This window comes from Myodes glareolus, chromosome 1, assembly GCF_982192425.1.
Source record: "Myodes glareolus chromosome 1, mMyoGla1.1, whole genome shotgun sequence".
Classification (NCBI taxonomy): domain Eukaryota; kingdom Metazoa; phylum Chordata; class Mammalia; order Rodentia; family Cricetidae; genus Myodes; species Myodes glareolus.
Window position 1 is genome coordinate 57812073 of NC_142026.1, and position 19680 is coordinate 57831752.

The following is a 19680-nucleotide window of genomic DNA, read 5'->3' on the forward strand; positions in this document are numbered from 1 at the left end:
CACTAGACATGGGGGTGGACAGGCTGGAACAAGGTCCCACAGGGAGCCAGGCCGGTGTGAGAATCATTGAGACTCTCAGTCACGATGGCTCGTAAGTGACAGGAATGGAGCTCGGACACATTAGCAATCCATGGTGGCTGTTGTTCCGTAGACTTGAGAATTCAGGGTAGGCTGGCTTCTGCTGTCCTCAGGTTATAGGCCCAGGACTAAAGAGGTGGAGACCAACTGGGGGCCATGCTTCCTGGAGCTTACTGAGGATTGACTGCCCTCTGCACTCAGCCCTATGGTCCCTTTCCCACCCTAGGTGGACATCTGGTCACTGGGAGTGATGGTGATCGAGATGGTGGATGGGGAACCCCCCTATTTCAACGAGCCACCCCTTAAAGCCATGAAGATGATTCGGGACAACCTGCCACCCCGACTGAAGAACCTGCACAAGGTGAAGAACTAGGCCGTGCCATTGGTGACTCCCAGTAGCACCCCCAGGCCAGAGACAGAGCCACAGAATCCCTTCAGCCCTAGGCTACCCCAGAGCTTAGGCCCAGGTTGCCTGATTGTAGGTCTGTCCTGTTGGAGGATTTGCATGTGGAAAGCCCCCCCCCCCCCCCCGCACTCCCTGCTTCTTGCTAAACCACAGAAATGGGGAGGAAATGAGCCTTAGGGGTCTTGGGTGTTGTGTCCCTTGTGGCCCAGTGGTAGCTCCACAGGAAAGTGGCCCTGTAGCAAGTAGCCCTGTCCTACTGACCTCTGCTCCTCCACAGGCCTCGCCATCTCTGAAAGGCTTCCTGGACCGCCTGCTGGTGCGTGACCCAGCCCAGCGGGCCACTGCTGCTGAGCTACTGAAGCACCCATTCCTCACTAAGGCAGGACCACCAGCCAGCATCGTGCCCCTCATGCGCCAGCACCGAACCAGATGAGCCGGAGCCGGGTCCTGAACCAAAGAGCCCTAGGCCCCCCTGCCCAGCAGTGGCCAGTAGGGACCAACCCGCTCCCACAGCCCATGAGACACTGTGGAGAGCCACCATCACTGTGCTGGGGGTTTTGTGGGACCCAACTACTGAACTCTGGTTTTGGTTCCGGGACTTGTAAAGCAGCACCGGGACATGTGGGAGCGAGCGAGGCTCCTGGGTCCCTCACCCTCCAGGACAGACCCCTCCCCTGTGCTCGTCCACAGGAGAGAAGGTAGCTGCCCCATCACTGGAAATCTGCATCAGGGGCCACTGGGGACACAGATGACACTATGAGAAAGGTATATGTGGTGGGAGAGAGAGAGTGGTGTGTGTGTGTGTGTGTGTGTGCGCGCGCGCATGTTTAGAAAGTCCACCTCCTCTGTCCTCAGTCTGCCAGTAGGGAACTCGGGCCTTGCCTGTGCCCAGCCCCTGACCCTGAGCAATTGAAGGGTCAATCATGAATGTTTGAAGAGTGGCCTTTTCCCAGAGCCCCACACCCTCTTTCCACAGGAGAGATGGGTTGGGCTTCCCCTTCCCCACTCTCTGCAGCAAATGACTACTGCACCTGGACAGCCTCTGTTTTCTAGGATTCTATTTATATTGTCATTTTATAACACTACCCAGGTCTCCTCCTGGGGACAGATGGTCCCTGACCTATGGGGTGGCCCAGGGACAGAGCCACTTTGAAGAATCAGGTTCCAGTCCCCCATCCCCCCCCCCACCTCTCCCTCAAGTTAGTTTTACAATTAAAACATTTTTTTGTTTTGTGGTGGGTGATGTGTGAAGGCTCCTGTCCGCTATGTGGTGCAGGAAGTTTGGGGACTGGGCCTGGCATCCCAGGCTTCCTTGGAGAGACACCCCACTCTACTCCCTGTATGGGACAAGTGAGCCCCAACTCTGGAAACAGCTCATTGGCCAGAGTACAAGTGCTGTGGTCCCCATATTCCGGCGACCTGGAATTATTGTTTCCTCCTTTATTTTTTTTTAATGGTTTATTTAACTTTATTTTATGTGCATTGGTGTGAAGGTGTCAGATCCCCTGCAACTGGATCTTCAGACAGTTGTGAGCTGTCATGTGGGTGCTGGGAATTGAACCCAGGTCCTCTGGAAGAGCAGTCAGTGCTCTTAACCACTGAGCCATCTCTCCAGCCCCCTTGTTTCCTCCTTTAAAAAAAAAAAAAAGTATTTGTTGTTTTGAGACAGGGTCTCTTAGGCTGACCTCAGCTCGCCCACATAGCCTGGGTTAGCGGCAGACTCGCAGCACTACCCTGCCTCTGTCTCCTGATTGCTTCTGTGATTACAGGAGAATATCGCCAGTCTCCACACATGACCTTGACCTGGAAGTGGTAGGTGTTGGTCCTCTAGTGTAGGAACGAGCAGACGAACTCTTTGGGGTTAACTGAGGCTGAGTACCTGGAGCTAGCAGCCAGGGACACTGGTCTAAGGAGAGGCCTCCAAGCCCAACGATGGGGGAGAAGGGCGCTAGTGGCAAGGACCCTGCCTTTGCTATCTGAGCACACCCATCCCAGACTCTGAGATCCCCCCATGAGGAAGCTAGTGGGGGAGTGAGGGCCAGCTGGCTCCCAGCCACCAGGATTTGGACTCCGGACTGTGCAGTCCACCCCATGTCCACTGCCATACAGCTCTGGCAGGGTCGGGACCGTATGTGGTGGAGCCATGCCAGTACCTGGTAACCTTACAGATGTAGAGATTCCAGAGCCCTGCAGCTGGGTACCTGAGCTCCCTGCGATCCCCTTGGCAACTGAACGCCTCTGGGAGGTTCCACAGTGCCGGTGAAGAAATGACCCAGGGCAGAAATCTCCCCTGCCGTATGCCCTACTCCAAGTTGACCACTGGTTTGAACATCTTCAGTCACTGTCCCTGCATTTAGGAGGGGTGACTCTCTGGTTCTCACAGTAGAAGCTTCTTCAAGATGTCCACCCCTGCCCCGGTTCTGTCTCCTGCCCCTGTCATCTGTGCAGAAATGTCCCCAAGGGTCTGTAACACCCAACCCTGATTATCCCAATCGGGATTTAGTTTGGGATGTCAGTCTCACTGTCAGGAAGATTGGAGGAGCCGAAAGGTCAATTACCCAGACTCACAGGGCCACTGTCACAAGAGTGGCTGGGGGGATAAGGGAGGTCAGTGGTGGCACCCCAACCCTGGAAAGAAGGTCGCCTCTGCTGTGGCTGGAGCAGGATGACTCCTCCCAGCTGCCTGCCCTGAACTTGAAGGGTATCTTCCTGAGCAGAGCCTTTTTGGTGCCCGTTTCTAGACTGTGGTTTCTAGACTGCAGAAGCAGTACCCCATGTGTGCCACCTGCAGAGGCAGCACAGACGAAAGAATGAAGTTATCATCTTGCTTTGCCCAAATGCCACTGGCCAGGCACCACACTCTCCAAGCAATGAATCTACTCAGCTGGGTGGGAAGGCGGGTGACAAGTGGGGCCCAAGAGCAGGCAGGCGAGTTCGAGGTGTTTATTCTTCAAGCCCGAGGGGTGTGAATGGAGAACCCAAACAAATGGTGGAAACTGGTCAGACCTGCGGGTCTCTAAAGTATTCAGCCTTGGTCCACCCTGAGAATTTGCAAATTTGATTTCCTGGGTTCCGCCCAAGCTGAATCAGTACCTGGGTGGGCCCATCAACCTGAATGTCAACAAGGGATTCTGACGTCTGCTCCGTGTGGAAACAACAGGGATAAAAGGCAACCTTTCTATGCTAAACACGAAGCTGGAATTCGGTCCTTCAGGTCATGGGAACCCCAGTCTTCCTGGGCCCTCCATCCTGGGACTGTAATCTCCTGCATCAGGACAGCTCCTTTAAGGACTTGACCCAGGGGTTGCACCAGGTGTTTGGCCACACCCAGGGGCATGGCACACTGGAAAATGTAGTCCTTGCTATGCCATGGACCCACCCCAGTGGCTCATTGGATTTGCTGGGTTTCACCATAGGAACTGTGGCTTAATGACACATTGGAGAGAGAGCTCAGAGGTAAGATACAGTGTGTGCCGGAAGCTCCTAGACAAGAATGGTGCTCTCCGCCAGGCAGTGAGGGAAAAGAGATTGTTGAATAACAGGGCTCAGGAAGCTGGTTTATTTCACCCCGAGGAAGAAAAATGGCCTTAAATGGCCTTACTGATTGAACAAGAGAGGGCAGCCTACAGGCCTGTGAGATAGCTCAGCTGGTAAAGGTGTCTTTCGCCATGGCCAATGACCTGAGTATAGAGCATAGGACCCCAGGACCTACTGGGTGGAAAGAGAGAGCCCACCTGGTGGGAGGAGAGATCCAATTTCTTTGAGTTGTCCCCCGACACAGACAAAAATAAGATATTAAAAATTTTAAGGGCAGTTTAGATATGTGATGTCCAAAACAGGACTACCAGACAAAAGTGGGTGCCTATTTAATTTTAAGCTAATGTATGACCCAGTGGAGTATTTGCCTATGTTCATGAGACCCTGGATTTAATTCTCAGCCCCACAAGATCAAACAAAAATTTACATAAAATAAAATTAAATGCAGTCTAGTGCTGGAGAGCTGGTTCAGCGGTTAAGAGCACTGACTCATCTTGCAGAGGACCCAGGTTTGACTTTAGCACCAACGTGGCAGCTCACGGATGGGCCCTTGAGTGTGCTAGGAAATCGACTAGCATGTCCTACGCCAATGCGCTTAACTGCTGAACATCCCTCTCTCCAGCCCCAACCACTTTTTCCTTTTTATTCAGCCTGGGATCCTAGCCCATGGAATGACTCCACTCGTGTTCAGGGTGTATTGTCCCACCTCAGTTAATTTAGAAACTCCCTCACAGATGTCTAAGGGACAGACGCCTGTCTCCTTGGTGGCTCTAGACCCTGTCAGGGTGACCATCAGTATTAACCATTATATTCCATATGTCTTTCCCTCAAGTGTTTGGTCATGGCAATGAAAGGCTGTGACCAAGAGCAGACAGAAGAAAGTTGTCCACGGCCGCAGAGTCAAAAAGAACACCAGAAATAAAACTATACACAGAATATAAATGAAAAATAAAAATAGTTGATAGTATAAAAATCAAGATGCTTCACTTACAGCAGACATGGCGGTACACCTGTCTTCCCAGAACACAAAAGGCTGAGGCAGGAAGAGACAGTCCCAGGCCACCTGGGCTACGTAGTGAATTCCTGACTCAAAATGAACTAAGTAATCAAATAATTTTCATGTGTAACAAGCAGGCTTCAGAATGTAATAGGCAGGTTTCCGAATGGGCAAAATATTCGCAAACACTGATGCTGCTCAGCTTGAGTGAAGCAGTTCTTCCCATGAGCCTCCTGGAGCTGCACTGCACCCTCAGGAGGGCAATATTCGCATGCCTGCCCTGCTGAGACTTGAGACAGAATCTAGCAAGAATAAGAGAACAACCACAGCAGGGACGTGGGTGGTAGCTTAACCAGACAAGGTGGAAAGGAAGTGCCCAAAGGCCGTGAGGCCACCTGACTCATTATCCAAGAAATGCACATTCCAAAAGGGGTGCCATTGTACACTACCCATTTAACTGACTGCTTCCTCAAGATGGACCCAGGATCGATGACAGTAGGGACCATGGGCTGAAAGCTCTAAAACTGCGAGCCAAGTCTTTCCTTTAAAAGACAAAAATCCCAGGTGTGGTGGCACATGCCTTTAATCCCAGCACTCAGGAGGCAGAGGCAGGAGGATCTCTGTGATTTTGAGACCAGCTTGATCTATGGAGTGAGTTCCAGGACAGTCAGGACTACACAGAGAAACACTGTCTTGAGAAACCATAGATGGATGGATAGACAGACAGACAGACAGATAAATGCATGAGGCTCAGGAGATTGCTCAGTGGGTAAATGTGTTCTCCATGCAAAAATGAAGATCTGAGTTCAAATCCCCAGAACCCAAGGAAAGCTAAGGTATTGTAGATTATGTCTGTAAATTCAATGTTCCTAGAGTAAAATGGGAGGTGGAGACAGGAGAACCAACCAGCCTAGGGTCTGCAGCATCTCAAACAAGATGGAAGGTGAGGATTGACACGAGGTTTTCCTATGACCTCCAACACACACACACACAGGCAGGCAGGCACAAGGAGCATGGCTCAGTGGTAGAGCCCCTGCCTAGAATTCCCAGTGAGGGGCTGGGGCGTGGCTCAGTGGTAGAGCCCCTGCCTAGAATTCCCAGTGAGGGGCTGGGGCGTGGCTCAGTGGTAGAGCCCCTGCCTAGAATTCCCAGTGAGGGGCTGGGGCGTGGCTCAGTGGTAGAGGCCTTGCCTACAATTCTCCAATAAGAGTCTGGGAGTGTGACTGAGCAGCAGAAGGCTTGCCTAGATCTATTAGTGAAGGGCTGGATGCATGCTTCTATTGTCCCTTGCAGAGCAGAGCTGGATCACACCCATCTACCTCATCAAACAACATTTAACCCAATCTGCTTTTCTTCCGTACCAGCTGGCTGCCTCTTCCCACTCCTGCATCTCTGACTTATGTCCCTTTCCAGCCCTGCATGCCACCCTCCAGCAGGCACAGGTCCTGTGTTCATGGGGCACATATTGATTTAGCCACGGAGTAAAGATTTGGATGCAGGATGTCTAGACATAGTTCCTCACCAAAGCAGTGTCTGGCCTCCACTTCTTTCCTGCTCAGCAGGCATGGTCACAGCCCAAGATTGAGACAAACAGTAAACAGAACCTGTGGAGGCTCTGCCCTGGCAAGGCAACATTCTAGCAAGGTGAGCCAGATGGTGACCCAGAGAGCTACACATTCAGACAGATCACAGAGAGGGCAGGAAGCCAGGAAGTGTGATGGTGAAGGGCGGAGTGGGTACAGCAGGCCTGGCCTAGGCGGGCACAGCAGCATGGGACTGTGCCTGGGCTCAGAGGCACCACACTGATTAAGAACAGCGTCTCCAGACTGAGGAAGGGACAAACTGAAGACAGGACTGAAACATCAATAAAGCCTGGGGACAGGAGGAGGAGCATGTGCAAAGACCATAAAGTGGGGTGAAGGTGGAGGCCTTAGCACTAGCCGGAATAGGGGGACACCGTGTGGACGGCCTCAAGGAGTAGTTAGGGTGAAGCTAAGCCAACTCCAGCAGGACAGAGGCCCAGGCAGCCTACTGCTTCCCAACAGTGATCTTGGTTTGGTTCTAGTGGTGATGGGAATGGAACCCAGAGCTTGGAGTACAGTGGTCTACTACGGGAGGAATCTGAGACCACGGCAGCAGCGCTACCCTGGGGGTTTGTTAGTAGTCAGCTGTTCAGCCTGATGTACTGATGAACTAGGATTCCAGTCTGAGCTACCAGATCCGACTCTGTCTCAAAATAAAGTGAAAAAGACCTTGGAGGATAGCAGCAGAAGACACAACTAGAATCCCCCAGTGAGGGGCTGGGAGTGTGGCTCAGTGCTAGAGCCCTGCCTAGGATCCCCCAGTGAGGGGTTTGGGACCCTGGAGCAGCTATACTGGGAGGCTGCGTAACCTAGCAGAAGATCTTCTGGTCCCTAGCCTGCTCTTGTTCCTCGTTTGGTTCTCAGCCATGTGTGAAGATCTTGCTTGTATCACCCATGCTTCCCACACAGAGTCACTTAAGGCCCAAGCCAACAAGGCCAGTGATGACTTCCAATGCTTTCGCGACTGTGAGCCAAAATAACCTTTTCTGTGATGAGCTGGACTAGATTCACGATACTTATGATAAATTTTCTGTGTTTTTTTTTCTTTCTTTCTTGGGGTCTCATGTATCCCAGAGCTGTTTGTGAATTCCCTACCTGCAATCCTGCCTCTACCTTCTGGGGCATTCTCCACCATGTTCCATTTTCTTCACTCCCAGGTGTGTGTTAAGTCAGCACCCTACAAGCTGAACTTCACGCCAGTCCAGTCCTCCTAATTATAAGCTAACATAAGCCTCCTTGGACAAATGCTTTTATTTTGTTTTGTTTTTTTGTCACATGAACAGTGGCCCATGAGGCCCACTGTTGTAGTTAATTAAAGTGTAGAGAAAATGACTGGATTCTTGATTGTTTTGTTTCTGATCAAGATATAATTAACACTTGATAAATACACTCATTTAAAAAGCATCCAGATGTGGCCGGGCAATGGTGGCACATACCTTTGATACCAGCACTTGGGAAGCAGAGGCAGGCGGATCTCAGTGAGTTCAAGACCAGCCTGATCTACAAAGTGAGTTCCCAGAACAGTCAGGACTGTTACACAGTCCTGCCTCAAACAAAACAAAACAAAACAAAAATATATCTAGATGCTTTTTGACAAATGCATGTGCCCATGTGATGACCAAAGTTAAGACAGAATTTCCCTGGCCGGGTGTGGTGACACATGCCTTTAATCCCAACACACAAGAGAGAGAAGGAAGTGGATCTCTGTGAGTTCCAGGCTAACCTGGTCTACACATCTAGTTCCAGGACAGCCTGGGCTATCCCACTGCCCATGAAACGTCACTCATGCCACTTGGCTATAATTCCTTTAGCCTCCAATGGCTGCCAGTATGATTTCTGTGGTGCTAGTTAATCTTGTCTTTTCCAGGATTTTACATAAATGAAATCATGCTATAGGTGCTATTGTTTTGTCTGTCTTTTATTGTTTTGCATAGGGATTTTTAGACTTGTCCACGTGTCCACATTCTCATTGTTTGGATAGTCCGTTCCTTTATCTGCTGAGCAGAGAGAACCCCGGTGTATCGGTGTAGCAGTAAGATGAGCTCTCTGCTGCTCTAACAAAATCCCTGAGACGCTCAACTTTAAAAGATGGGATGGAGCTGAATGATACATCAGCACTTAAGAGCAGCTGGTACTTTTCTAGAGGACTGGAGTTTGGTTCCCAGAACCTACGGTGTGCAATATTGGTCCTTCAACATTGCTTGAAGATGTATTACATTCCTTTATGCGGCAAGATATTTGTTTAATGATGCAGAGATGTGTTGCGTTCTTTCATGTATTTGTTTAACTCTGTGAAGCTGTTACTTTGCCTGCCTAAAACACCTCATTGTTCTAATAAAGAGCTGAACATCCAGTAGCTCGGTGGGAGGAAGGAATAGGTGGGGCTGGTGGGCAGAGAGAATGAACAGAGAAGAGAGAAGAGGGAGGAGCAAGAAGAGGAGAGAAGGATGCCAGGGGACAGCCACCCGTCACACACCAGCCATGGAGTAAGAAGTAAAGAAAGACATAGAATACAGAAAGGTAAAAGCCCAGAGGCAAAAGGTAGACAGGATAATTTAAGAAAATCTGGCTAGAAACAAGTCAAGCTAAGGCTAGACATTCATAAGAAAGAATGTATTTATTTGGGAGCTGGGTGGTGGGCCCCCCAAATAGTAAAAAACAAACAGCAAACAAACACAGCTACATACAGGGGGGTTCACAACCATCTGTAGCTCTAGTTCCTGGGTTACTGATGTCCTCCTCTGACCTCTGAGGGCACCAGGCATGCATGTGGTAAATAGACATGCCTGCAGACAAACATATACACATGAAATAAATAAGAGGGCAGATCTCTGAGTTCAAAGCCAACCTGGTCTGCATAGTATGTTGTAGGTCAACCAGTGTAGTAAGGAGACTGTACACAATACTTTTTGTTTGTTTCTTGAGACAGGGTTTTTCTTTATAACAGAAGTGTCCTAGAACTCGCTCTGTAGACCAGGCTGGTCTTGAACTCACAGAGATCCGCCTGCCTCTGTCTCCCGAGTGCTGGGATTAAAGGTGTGCGCCACCTCTGCCTGGCTAAACTTGTAAAGAGAAAAGGTTTAATTTGGTTCACAGCTTCAGAGATCTTATTTCACCCCTGACCATGTTGCTTCTGGTCACTATGAGGACTTGCAGTGAAGCCAAGCCACCAACTCATGGTGGTCAAGAAGTGAAGGAACAAAATAGAGAGGGGTAGAAGTCCCTTGTCCTCTGAAAGGGCACCGTCTGGACCAGAAGATGCCCTACTGGTCCCCACCTCTAAAAGGCACCTTCTAACAGTGCCACGTTGGAGGCCATGCCCGTGTGTTAATACGGTCCTTGATGAGCACCCAGACTCCAGTTACATCCCCGGGTGTTAATCCAGGTGTGTGTGCACGAGCTGTTCCAATGTGGGGCTGCCACGACCAGCGTGTGAGCCTTTCTGTGTGAGCATGTGCTCTAAGTGCTCTTAGCTAAATGCCACACTGGGGACATTCCTGATCTTCCGGTGGCCAGAGCAGAAGCCGAAGCCTTAGCACTGAGACCCACTTTCTCTGCTAGAGCAAAAGCTACACAACCTGAGTCCCCACAATCAGGCCAATCCTGAGGCTCTGGGGCCAGCCAGCTTCCTGTGATGGAACAAGGAAGCTCCCTGTGAATGAGATAGACCCCAGGGTTGGGGACCACATAGCATGGAGGCACAGACAGGAAGGAAAGAAAAAGCTTAAGATAGCTCCATGGGAGAGCCCCTGCCCAGAATCCACCAGAGAGGGGCTGGGGTGTGGCTCAGAAGTAGAGCCCCTGCCTAGAACCCTCCAATGAGGGGCTTGGGTGTGGCTCAGTGGTAGAGCCCCTGCCTAGAATCCCCCAGTGAGGGGCTGGGGTGTGGCTCAGTGGTAGAGCCCCTGCCTAGAATCCCCCAGTGAGGGGCTGGGGTGTGGCTCAGTGGTAGAGCCCCTGCCTAGAATCCCCCAGTGAGGGGCTGGGGTGTGGCTGGGGCAGAATCTGGGTGAATATTCACAGAGCCCAACACAAAGAAACAATTCAGCACACTCCACAGGTCATCTGACAGCCCAGCGCCGGGTATTGGAGGGCAGCCTGAACTCCTTAAGAATATATTCTCAAAGACAACAAACAAAATACATCAAAGTAGGACGGGGCATATTAGCTTCAGCCAAAGGGAGGAGTGGGTAAGGATAATGGGGCTAATATAATCAAAGTGCATTTTTTAATCATATCTGTTCATGTGTGTATGAATTAGGGAAGAAGAAATACATTTTTAAAAGAACAGAAAGCCTCTGTAGGCTTGGACTCCTTCCTCCAGGTTCCTGCAGGCTGCAGCCACGCCTTGCCCTGGATTCTGCCACCCCCCCACCCCACCCCCACCCCCGCTCATCAGGCTTCCCTCCCACCCTTTGTGGTAGGCCTGTGGCTGGCGGGAGTATAGCTGGGATGAGGAGCCCGGGCCGGGGTGGCCCCAGGAGTGCCGTAGTCTTGTGTGTACCATCTGCTGAGGTGTGGCACCTGGAAAGTATATTTGTCACCTCAGCCCTCCTAGGGTCTGGTGACTTCCCAGCCCTTCAGTGTGCAGGTCAACAGCCAACAGCCTCCTTGCCTCAGCTCCCTGAGCTGTGCCTGCGCTTCATCACGGGCTCTCGCTGCTGCGCGTGAATGAGTCTAAGTCAAGAACTCTAATAACTACAATGTCAATAGCTACCATCGGCTGAAGTCCTCATCACTGTGAGCCAGTAGCTGTGTTTCTTGATTCAAATCTGATCACACCTGGGACTTCCTGTGTGTCTGTCCAACTTGCCATGTCCTGCTGTGCAACCTCAAGTGAGTCACTAGACCTTTCTGTGTCTCTGTTTCTTCATTGGCAAAATGGGCGGAACGACAGGGTGGACTCTTTCTAAGGTGGATGAGGGGACAGGATGGCTTACCCCGTTTCCAGGCTGGAAAGAATGAGAGCAAGGCAGGCATCATAACTGGAGCGTGAGCACCACTGAGCGTGAGCACCACTCCAGGGGGCGGAGGCTCTTAGTTTCTGAGTCTGAAGGACAGGGAGTATGGAAGTGTGCGCGGGTCTAGCCTGGGAGTATGGGGGTACCAATGGCAGCACACACAGGTCATATGGCACAAGCTTGTGTAACATCTTTTGGGCGGTAGAAGCAGGAAGATCAGAAGTTCAAGGCCAGCCTGGGCTACTTATAGACTTTGTCTGGAAACAAAACAAAGTGAAACACAAAAGCCCCTAAACAAAAGCAAAATAACGAAGAAGCCGGTAGTAGCTCATCCAGGGCTGCTGGGGGTGAGATCCGGGTTGGGGGCTCCAGGCCCCAGATCTGCTCACAAACTCCTCCTTCTCTTTGTTAGTGAAATGGGTTTAAGGCGCCCTTCTGGCACCAAAATTCCCGATTAGGGATGGTCTCCACTCAGGGCTAACCAGACCGGGGTGGGGATGGGCCACAGACAGGAAGTGGCCTTGGGTATCTGGCCCTACAGGTTCCTCACGCCCCAAAGTCCTGCCTCCTCCGTGCCCCATCCTTTCTGGGGGAGGAGGCCGGGAGGGACAGTCACCCAGAGTAGCTCAGTCAGGGGCTACCGCCTCCAGGCTCCATGGGTCGCCCACCTCTGACATCCCTGCTTCTGGCCTCACCCTGACCTATTTTGCTTTTCGGAATAACAAAAATGTCTGAGTACTTGAGAAGTGTCTCAGGAGAGGTGAAGACGTGCCAGAGGCTAGACCCCTGCCCATTCCCGGCCCCACATGGGGCTAGCTTTAACTGGCTTCAGTCCGGCCGGGTCAGCCTTAAGGAGGAGGTTACACATCATTAGAGAGCCTGACTTAGCCCCAGGCGCCAGGGAAGGTCCTCAGATGGCCTTGGGGAAACTGGGGCAGAGGAGTGAGAAGCTGAGGGGGCACAGACTGAACCCCTTCTGAGGGAGGAGGACTGGAGCCTGGACTCCTGGGTCTGAGGGAGAACAGCTGGCGTCTGAACCCCTGGATCTGGGGAGGAAGGCTGTGAGCCTAGAACGCTAGGTTAGGAGGAGGAGGACTTTGCAAACTGGGCTCCTAGTCTGAGGGAGGAGGGCCCCCGGGGTTCGGATCCTTCCTCTAACACACCCTCTCTTAAATGCCTGATGACTTGTCCCACCCCTCCACCCCCAGTTAACCTGGATCCTAGGAACAGCGACCCAGTCACCCAAACCTTAGGGTTAGAGAAGACACAGACACAGGACAGAGACGCGCTCAGTGGCAGGATGGAAGCGGAGGGGTCCCAGAACTCTGAGGAGCTGCCACCGCCTGCACAGTCCCCACCACCACCGCCGTCCCCAAGGTCTCCCTTGTCCCCGGAGACTCCTGAACTCCCAGAGCCCAAGGCGCCCACCGAGGTCGAAGCCAGGCAGCTGCTGCTGGAAGAATGGGGACCCCTGAGCGGGAAGCTGGAGCTGCCACCGAGCCTCAGCTGGAGGCTGCTGTTCCTGGAGCGGCCGCTCTACCGCAACCTGCTCAGCTCACCCAACCCCGAAGGTGGGGACGCAGCTGGGGACACCTGGCGCGCTGCTCAGACCCTCGGTCTCTTCATCTTCCTCTGTGCTTCCTCGTCTGTCACTGCATGTCTGTGTTTCCGTATCTCTGTCCTACTCCGCATATGGTCTCGGTGCGTGTCTCACCCTGTCTCTCTCCCTCGCCTCCGTCTGTGTTTCGGTCCCTTTCTCTAGATTTCTTCTGGAGCTCCAGAGACTTACCATAACCGCCCACCGGCCTCCTTAGTCCCTGCTAGGCTGGTCTAGCCCGGCTTGGGTTCCTGCCCTTCCAGTCTAGCTCCAGGGGAAGGAAGACGGGAGGAGGTAGGCACTGACCTAAGGCTTGGCTCCCCTTTGTGATTCAGGCATTAATATCTACCAGCCGGCGCCCCCTACGGGTCCCACGCGGAAGCCCCTGACGGACCTGGGTAAGCGTTGGGGGCTCTGCCAGGGAGGATGGCGCCCCTCAAGGAATGATATCTCACCAACCAACGCTTCCTTCCTCCCCACCGGCCAGGTAATTTCCGTGGATGGTACATTACTACTGAGAACCTGCAGGGGCCCCTCAGGTGAGTTGCCACAGGGGTGGGGGTGGAATTCCGCCTTGCCTTCTCCAGCCTTCTTTGCAGTTCTCCTGCAGAGGAACCTCTCTTTCTTGCTCTGGTGACAGGGTTAGTCATAACAGAATCCCTATTAAACATGCAGCATAGGTGCCCAAGAAGTCTGGTCAGCACACAGTAGGTGTTTGATAAAACTTACTCTCATCCTCCTCTTTCCCTGGAAGGGAGTGACCTGGGTCCTCTACTGACCACAGTCCAGCTCCTGTATGGTGAATTCCAGGCAGGAGCTCTACCACTGAGCCACACCCAAGCCACTCACTGGGGGAGTCTAGGCAGGGGCTCTACCACTGAGCCAAATCCCTGTCCCTCACTGGGGTATTCTGGGAAGGTGTTCTACCACTGAGTCACACCCCAGCCTCTCACTGGGGGATTCTAGGCAGGGGCTCTACCACTGAGCCACACCCCAGCCCTTTCCTGGGGGGTTCTAGGCAGGGGCTCTACCACTGAGCCACACCCCCAGCCCCTCACTGGGGGTTTCTAGGCAGGGGCTCTACCACTGAGCCATAGCCCAACCCCTCACTGGGGGATTCTAGGCAGGGGCTCTACCACTGAGCCACACCCCAGCCCTTTCCTGGGGGGTTCTAGGCAGGGGCTCTACCACTGAGCCACACCCCCAGCCCCTCACTGGGGGTTTCTAGGCAGGGGCTCTACCACTGAGACATAACCCAACCCCTCACTGGGGGTTTCTAGGCAGGGTCTCTACCACTGAGACATAGCCCAACCCCTCACTGGGGGATTCTAGGCAGGGGCTCTACCACTGAGACATAGCCCAACCCCTCACTGGGGGATTCTAGGCAGGGGCTCTACCACTGAGACATAGCCCAACCCCTCACTGGGGGATTCTAGGCAGGGGCTCTACCACTGAGCCACACCCCAGCCCCTCACTGGGGGTTTCTAGGCAGGGATTCTACTACTGAGTTCCCCTAGTCCTCTTTTTACTTATTTTAAGATAGGGTCCCACTAAGTGTCAGTTCTCGTCTGGAGCAGAGGGCTTGTGTACACTGTCCTCCAGGGTCTCCTAGGAGCCAAGACTTCAGGTCCTCATGAGTGGAGGTGGAGGGAAGGGAGTTGGGGGAGGTTCCCCTGCTGTCACTAGAGCCCTGTGACCATGCTTCCTGCTCCCTGGGAGACCTCAGGCCCAGACCCATTTCCTCCCTTGTTCCTCTGCAGCTGGACCGTGAAGGAGCAATGTGTGAACCTGCTGGCCAAGAAGCTTTGGGAAGAACTGCTGGATGATGAACAACCTGACATCACCATCATGGACTGGTGAGCCCTGCCCACCTGACTGGCTGCCCCGCCCACCTGACTGCCTGATCATGGCTGTCCCAGGCTCCCCAGAATTCAGGCTTTCCTGTCCCCTTGATGTGTGATCCCTCCGGGTCCTGCCTCCTCTGGCCCTCTGTTACAGCCTTTGTATCTTTCAGGAGTCGATTGGCTGGGGTCCCTCTGGCCCAGGCTGTTCCTTTATCCCCTGAAGACTGTGCCCCTCTGTGATTCCAAGATTCCTTCTCTTCTTATTAAGGGGTAGTTTCACACAGCTCCACCTGGACGCCTACCCCAGTCATACGAAGGGGCCATCCGCCTTTGCTCCAATGCCCTGCGTTCCCCACCCCATCCCTAGCCTCCACTACACCCTCATCTGGCTCTTCCCCCTGCCTGTACCCTATTTCACCTTGATTTCTGCCTGCCCCTCCCATCTACATGTGTAGTGTCAGTTTTGGTGACATATCTACTCCCCCACTGGAGCGGGCATGGGGTTGGATCTGGAGAGCTGTGTGTCGGGACCCAGGACCAGGGCTTGGGGCTAAGATGACGGGAGAGCTGCACTGGTGGTGAAAGCCTGACCCTCCTCCAGGTTCGAGGACAGCCGCCTGGACCAGTGTGTTTATGAGCTGCATGTCTGGTTGCTAGCAGCTGACCGCCGCACTGTCATTGCCCAGCACCACGTGGCCCCTCGGACCAATGGGAGAGGTCCCCCTGGCCGTTGGGTTCAGGTGAGATGCCTTGTCAGGTCCTGCCCACACAGGTGTTCTTTCCCAAGACCTTGGGCAGAGGGAGGAGGGACTGCATGCTGTGGCCACCCTGCTGAGACTTTCTTCCTAACCCTGGGCTGCCACAGGTGTCCCACGTTTTCCGCCAATACGGTCCTGGAGTGCGCTATGTCCACTTCCAGCACAAGGCCAAGAACCGCATGGAGGCTGGTGGGCTGCGGAGGACAAGGGTGACCGACTCCTCAGTGTCTGTGCAGCTCCGGGAGTGACTACTGACTGTCTATCATGACCCTTTGGAAGTCCCTGGTGTTTGTCACCTCTGAGCCCTTAGCATTTCCATGATACTACTGCTTCCTGCCCCTCCCTATGTGTGTACTTAGCCAAAATCTGACCCGTGCTCACCCCTGATCCCTCCTTACCTCCCTGACCCCTCTTCACCCCAACTCTATTCACCCCTGATCCCTCCATACCCCCTGACCCCTCTCCTCACCCCCGCTCCCTCCTAACCCGACTCCTCCCCTCCCCTCTCTGACCTTTCTTTATCTCCTTGGCCCCTCCTCACCTCCCTGACCCCTTCTCATCCTTTGTACCCTTGCTCCCCTCCCTGATGCTCAACCCTTGTCTCCTTCACCCTGTGGGCCTACCTCGCTCCCTCCCCTCCCCTGACTCTACCACTAACAATTTCTCTAACAAGGTCTCTCAGATCTTGCTCAACCCCAGGATCTCTCTGATGTCTCCACATGCCCTGAATGTGTCGCTGAGCTGAGGTTGCTCCTTGCAAACCCACTGTCATTCTCCTAGCAGGCGTTCAATAAACCTTCCCTGAGTGACTCTAAGAACACACACGTGCTCAGAGAGACTGAGTACCTGCCCGGTCTTCACTCCTTAGAGCCTCCCTGGGTCCACGGCTCACCGCTCAACAGATCCTTGACCTCTGGGCACTTCTCTGACCTCTGGAATGTTGACAGTGAACTCTGACCTCTTCTGCAGGCTTAGACTCGACCTCAGGTTCTCTGTGTGTTCTGGATGGGTTCTCTACCACCGAAATACATCCCGAGAGCTCTTTTTACGTATTGAGATTCTGAGACAGGGTCTAGCTAAGGGGCTCAAACTGGTTTCAATTTTCAGTCCTCTGCCTCAGTCTCTTGAGTAGCTGAGGCTAAGGTCTGCAGCACAGGGCCTAGCATGACCTCTGTTTTCTTTCTGCCTTTATGGGTCTTGGGGATTGAACTCAGTTCATCAGGATTGGTAACAAACCCCTTTACCTGCTGATCCATCTCATAGCCTGACAGCCTATCATTTTCTATCCCGCAGTGTGTGCTCCTGAAGTATTCCACTTCCCCATTCTCCCTCATCTCTTAACTCTTAGACTCTCCCCAAATCTGAGACCTGTCTCCAGATCCCCCTAGATTTCATTTTGGCAGAGTTGTTCCCATATATCTCTGTCCAGGATACTGTGTACCTAGAAGCCCAGAGTCACCCAAACCAGACAGCCATTAAGAGCCCTCATGCATGGGGCAAAGGTGAAGCAGAGATCACAACCTGAACAGAAACAAAAAATTGAACTAAAGTGTCTCCCATGTGTCAGACAGGGAACATTAACTGTAATTAACAACCCAGAGTCAAGCCTGTAATCTCAGCAACTACGGAGTTAGAAGACAGTCTGGGCAATTTAGTGAGACCCTGCCACAAATTAAAAGTAAAGAGAGGACTAGGGGCATTGCTCAGTGGTAGAGCCTCTGCCTAGAATCCCCCAGTGAGGGGCTGGGAGTGTGGCTCAGTGGTCGAGCCCCTGGTACCATGTACAAAGCCTTGGGTTTCATCCCCAGCATCTAAATAAATACAGACAAAATGACAATAACAACAGGAACAGAAATCAAAGACGACCACATCACCTACCACACCATGGCTCTAGCCTGGCATAAGGTCCTAGAATGACCCCTGAATGTTGAGGGTCTGTAAGTTCTCCGAGAGTTTGAGGGATATTCACCTGAAGCAAAGAGTGTTTAAATATAGACAGTAGATAGCATTGCCCTCCCTTGCCACTTGGGTGTCTTTGTTCAACCCTAACCCCAGGTCAGAATCTAAGGCTGTGTCTCAAGGCTGACCCAGACCTGATCATTCTGTTCTCCCCTATTCATCCAGGCCTGGGTGGATTTGGATCTCAAATACAAGCAGATGGCACATGGAGTAACTTCTCAAGGCTGTATTACAGGGCAGCTGTGAAGTCAGGCAGCAGGGCCACCTGGTCTCCTGGCTCTTGGGGCCACAGCAATCCCCAAGGTCAGGCAGGGCCGGCTCAGCGCTCTGGGAATTGGAGATCACAGGCCTTGGAGGCCTCAAGAGCACCTGTAACAGAAACAGGGGTTCTCAGCAGGGGGTCCCAGGCACAGAGCTGCCCCACGGTGGAAGGGGAGGGGCTTCAAGGCTCGTAGCTCAGGAGCTTGGGGGTCTGGCCTGGGAGGGTTTGGGGGCTGCTTTGGAATGGTTCTACAGTGAGATAAAGGATACCTGAGGTCTATGGGTTTTGGGGATGATTGCTGAACTTGGGGATCCCCAAGAGTGGGTCTTGGAGGTCTGGAAATGGTTTCTGGGTTTGAGGCTGATCTAGATGAGGGGGGGTGGTGTTGGGGGTGGACGTCTAGGCTAGATTGAGTCTTCGAAACTTGGGCCTGGGGTCTTGAGGTCTAAGAGGATTCTGAAAATTACTTTCAAATGCAATGAGGACAGGTGAGTTTGAATCTAGAACCCGGAAGAAACTAATGAGCTCCTCATTCTCAGGTCAGGAAATCTCACACAGGTGCAGAATAGAGTGCACTACCAAGCGTCTAAGTGGGGTGGAGTGCAGCTTCCTAGTCTGGGGAGCCTAGAGTTTGTCTGAGAGACTCAGGGGCCGGGGGCCGTAGTTGGAAGATAAGAGGCCCACCAGTCTAGGGGCACACCCAGAGATAGGGCCTCCAGAACAGTTTCTAGAGGAAATCTACCTTTCTTAATATTAGTCGGGGGGTGGGGGCGGGGGGCGGGGTGTCTCTGGATTCTGGGTGAGCCTTGGGCTTGGGTGGTGGGGCTGAGTAGGGGGTTCGGAGTGTTGAGGTCCCAGGACTCACTTGCAGTAGAGGCCAGAGATGGCGTTGGACCAGTCTCCGAAGAGGCCTCTGCGGTACTCTTCCAGGCGGGGGTAGCTGCCCGCAGAGAACTTGCGCGACTTGCCTTGCTTGCCAGGCTGAGACCACACAGTGAGCTCGCAGCGCTGGCCCACTACCAGAGATGATGCCTTGTTGTTCCAGTCCGAGGGCAGATAGGGCAGGTCGGTTTCCGGCTCCAGGGACAGCTCTGCCCCCTGGCAGCAATTGTCATAGTAGGCATCACTCTTGTCATAGATCTTGGCGCACGTGCGCGTCCCGTCTTCCAGCTTCAGGCTTGCGGGCACCGGGCAGGCGCCGCGGGCACCTGGGATGGCCACCAGGGCCAGAGCCAGCAACAACGGGCACAGCAGGGACATGGCGACAATGGGCCACGAGAGATCTGCGGTGCATTTATGCATCTGACCCGTGGGAAGAGAGAAGCTGCGAGCGTCTGTGGAGGAAAGAGGACACGCCCCCTGCCTTAGGAGCCAGAGACCTCGCTGGTCGGCATGGAAAACCCCACAACCCTGAATAATAAACACAAGGTGGAAGTGAGACCCTAATATCTCAGAGTCTGACTAGTCAAACACCATTATAAAAACAGTCATGGGGCTGGAGATGCGGCTGGGAGGGCTTGCCTAGCACCTAGGAAGCCTTGGGTTTGATCCTTTCTACCTTCACAGAGCTGCTGCAGTGGTGTGGGCACTGGGGGGTAGGAGCAGCGGGATCAGGAGTTCAGGGTCATCCTGGGTTGCAAAGCGAATTGGAGGCTACCCTGGGATGTAACCCAGATCCTGGGTAAGTAGCAGAGATAG

General features: G+C 53.1%; 3 protein-coding genes across 8 annotated transcripts in view; 2 read left to right on the forward strand and 1 right to left on the reverse strand.

The window, feature by feature from the left end:
- The window catches only part of Pak4 (p21 (RAC1) activated kinase 4), a 41287-nt gene extending 39572 nt beyond the window's left edge, over nt 1–1715 (forward strand). For all 5 annotated transcript variants that reach the window (XM_087907222.1, XM_087907226.1, XM_087907225.1 and 2 more), the window contains 2 exons: nt 305–439; nt 762–1715. In XM_087907222.1, the coding sequence (XP_087763348.1) occupies nt 305–439; nt 762–917 (291 nt within the window). In that variant the 3' untranslated portion in view covers nt 918–1715. The remainder of the gene's footprint in view (nt 1–304; nt 440–761) is intronic.
- A 9469-nt stretch (nt 1716–11184) lies between these two features.
- Nccrp1 (NCCRP1, F-box associated domain containing) lies at nt 11185–16583 on the forward strand. Of its 2 annotated transcripts, XM_085694890.2 has the most exons (7): nt 11185–11437; nt 12771–13133; nt 13495–13557; nt 13647–13698; nt 14920–15015; nt 15605–15743; nt 15869–16583. In XM_085694890.2, exons 1-7 carry the CDS (start codon nt 11416–11418, stop codon nt 16007–16009), a joined length of 876 nt encoding a protein of 291 aa, XP_085551016.1. In that variant the 5' UTR covers nt 11185–11415; the 3' UTR covers nt 16010–16583. The 2 variants fall into 2 exon arrangements, with proteins under 2 accessions (XP_085551016.1, XP_048295891.1); XM_048439934.3 differs by lacking the exon at nt 11185–11437 and having other exon boundaries at nt 12519–13133.
- A 1348-nt stretch (nt 16584–17931) lies between these two features.
- On the reverse strand, nt 17932–19257 carry Sycn (syncollin). Its single transcript, XM_048439948.3, has 2 exons — nt 18848–19257; nt 17932–18089 (listed from the first exon to the last, which is right to left on the reverse strand). Exons 1-2 carry the CDS (start codon nt 19240–19242, stop codon nt 18080–18082), a joined length of 405 nt encoding a protein of 134 aa, XP_048295905.1. The 5' UTR covers nt 19243–19257; the 3' UTR covers nt 17932–18079.
- Between the last annotated feature and the right edge of the window lie 423 nt (nt 19258–19680).

Bases quoted from the DNA above. Each gene is read 5' to 3' on its own strand.
- Nccrp1 (XM_048439934.3), top strand. From the start codon at position 12,743: ATGACTTGTCCCACCCCTCCACCCCCAGTTAACCTGGATCCTAGGAAC. The intron at 13,134-13,494 runs GTGGGGACGCAG...TTTGTGATTCAG, and splicing joins CAGCTCACCCAACCCCGAAG to GCATTAATATCTACCAGCCG. The intron at 15,744-15,868 runs GTGAGATGCCTT...GGGCTGCCACAG, and splicing joins CCCCTGGCCGTTGGGTTCAG to GTGTCCCACGTTTTCCGCCA.
- Sycn (XM_048439948.3), bottom strand. From the start codon at position 19,242: ATGTCCCTGCTGTGCCCGTTGTTGCTGGCTCTGGCCCTGGTGGCCATC.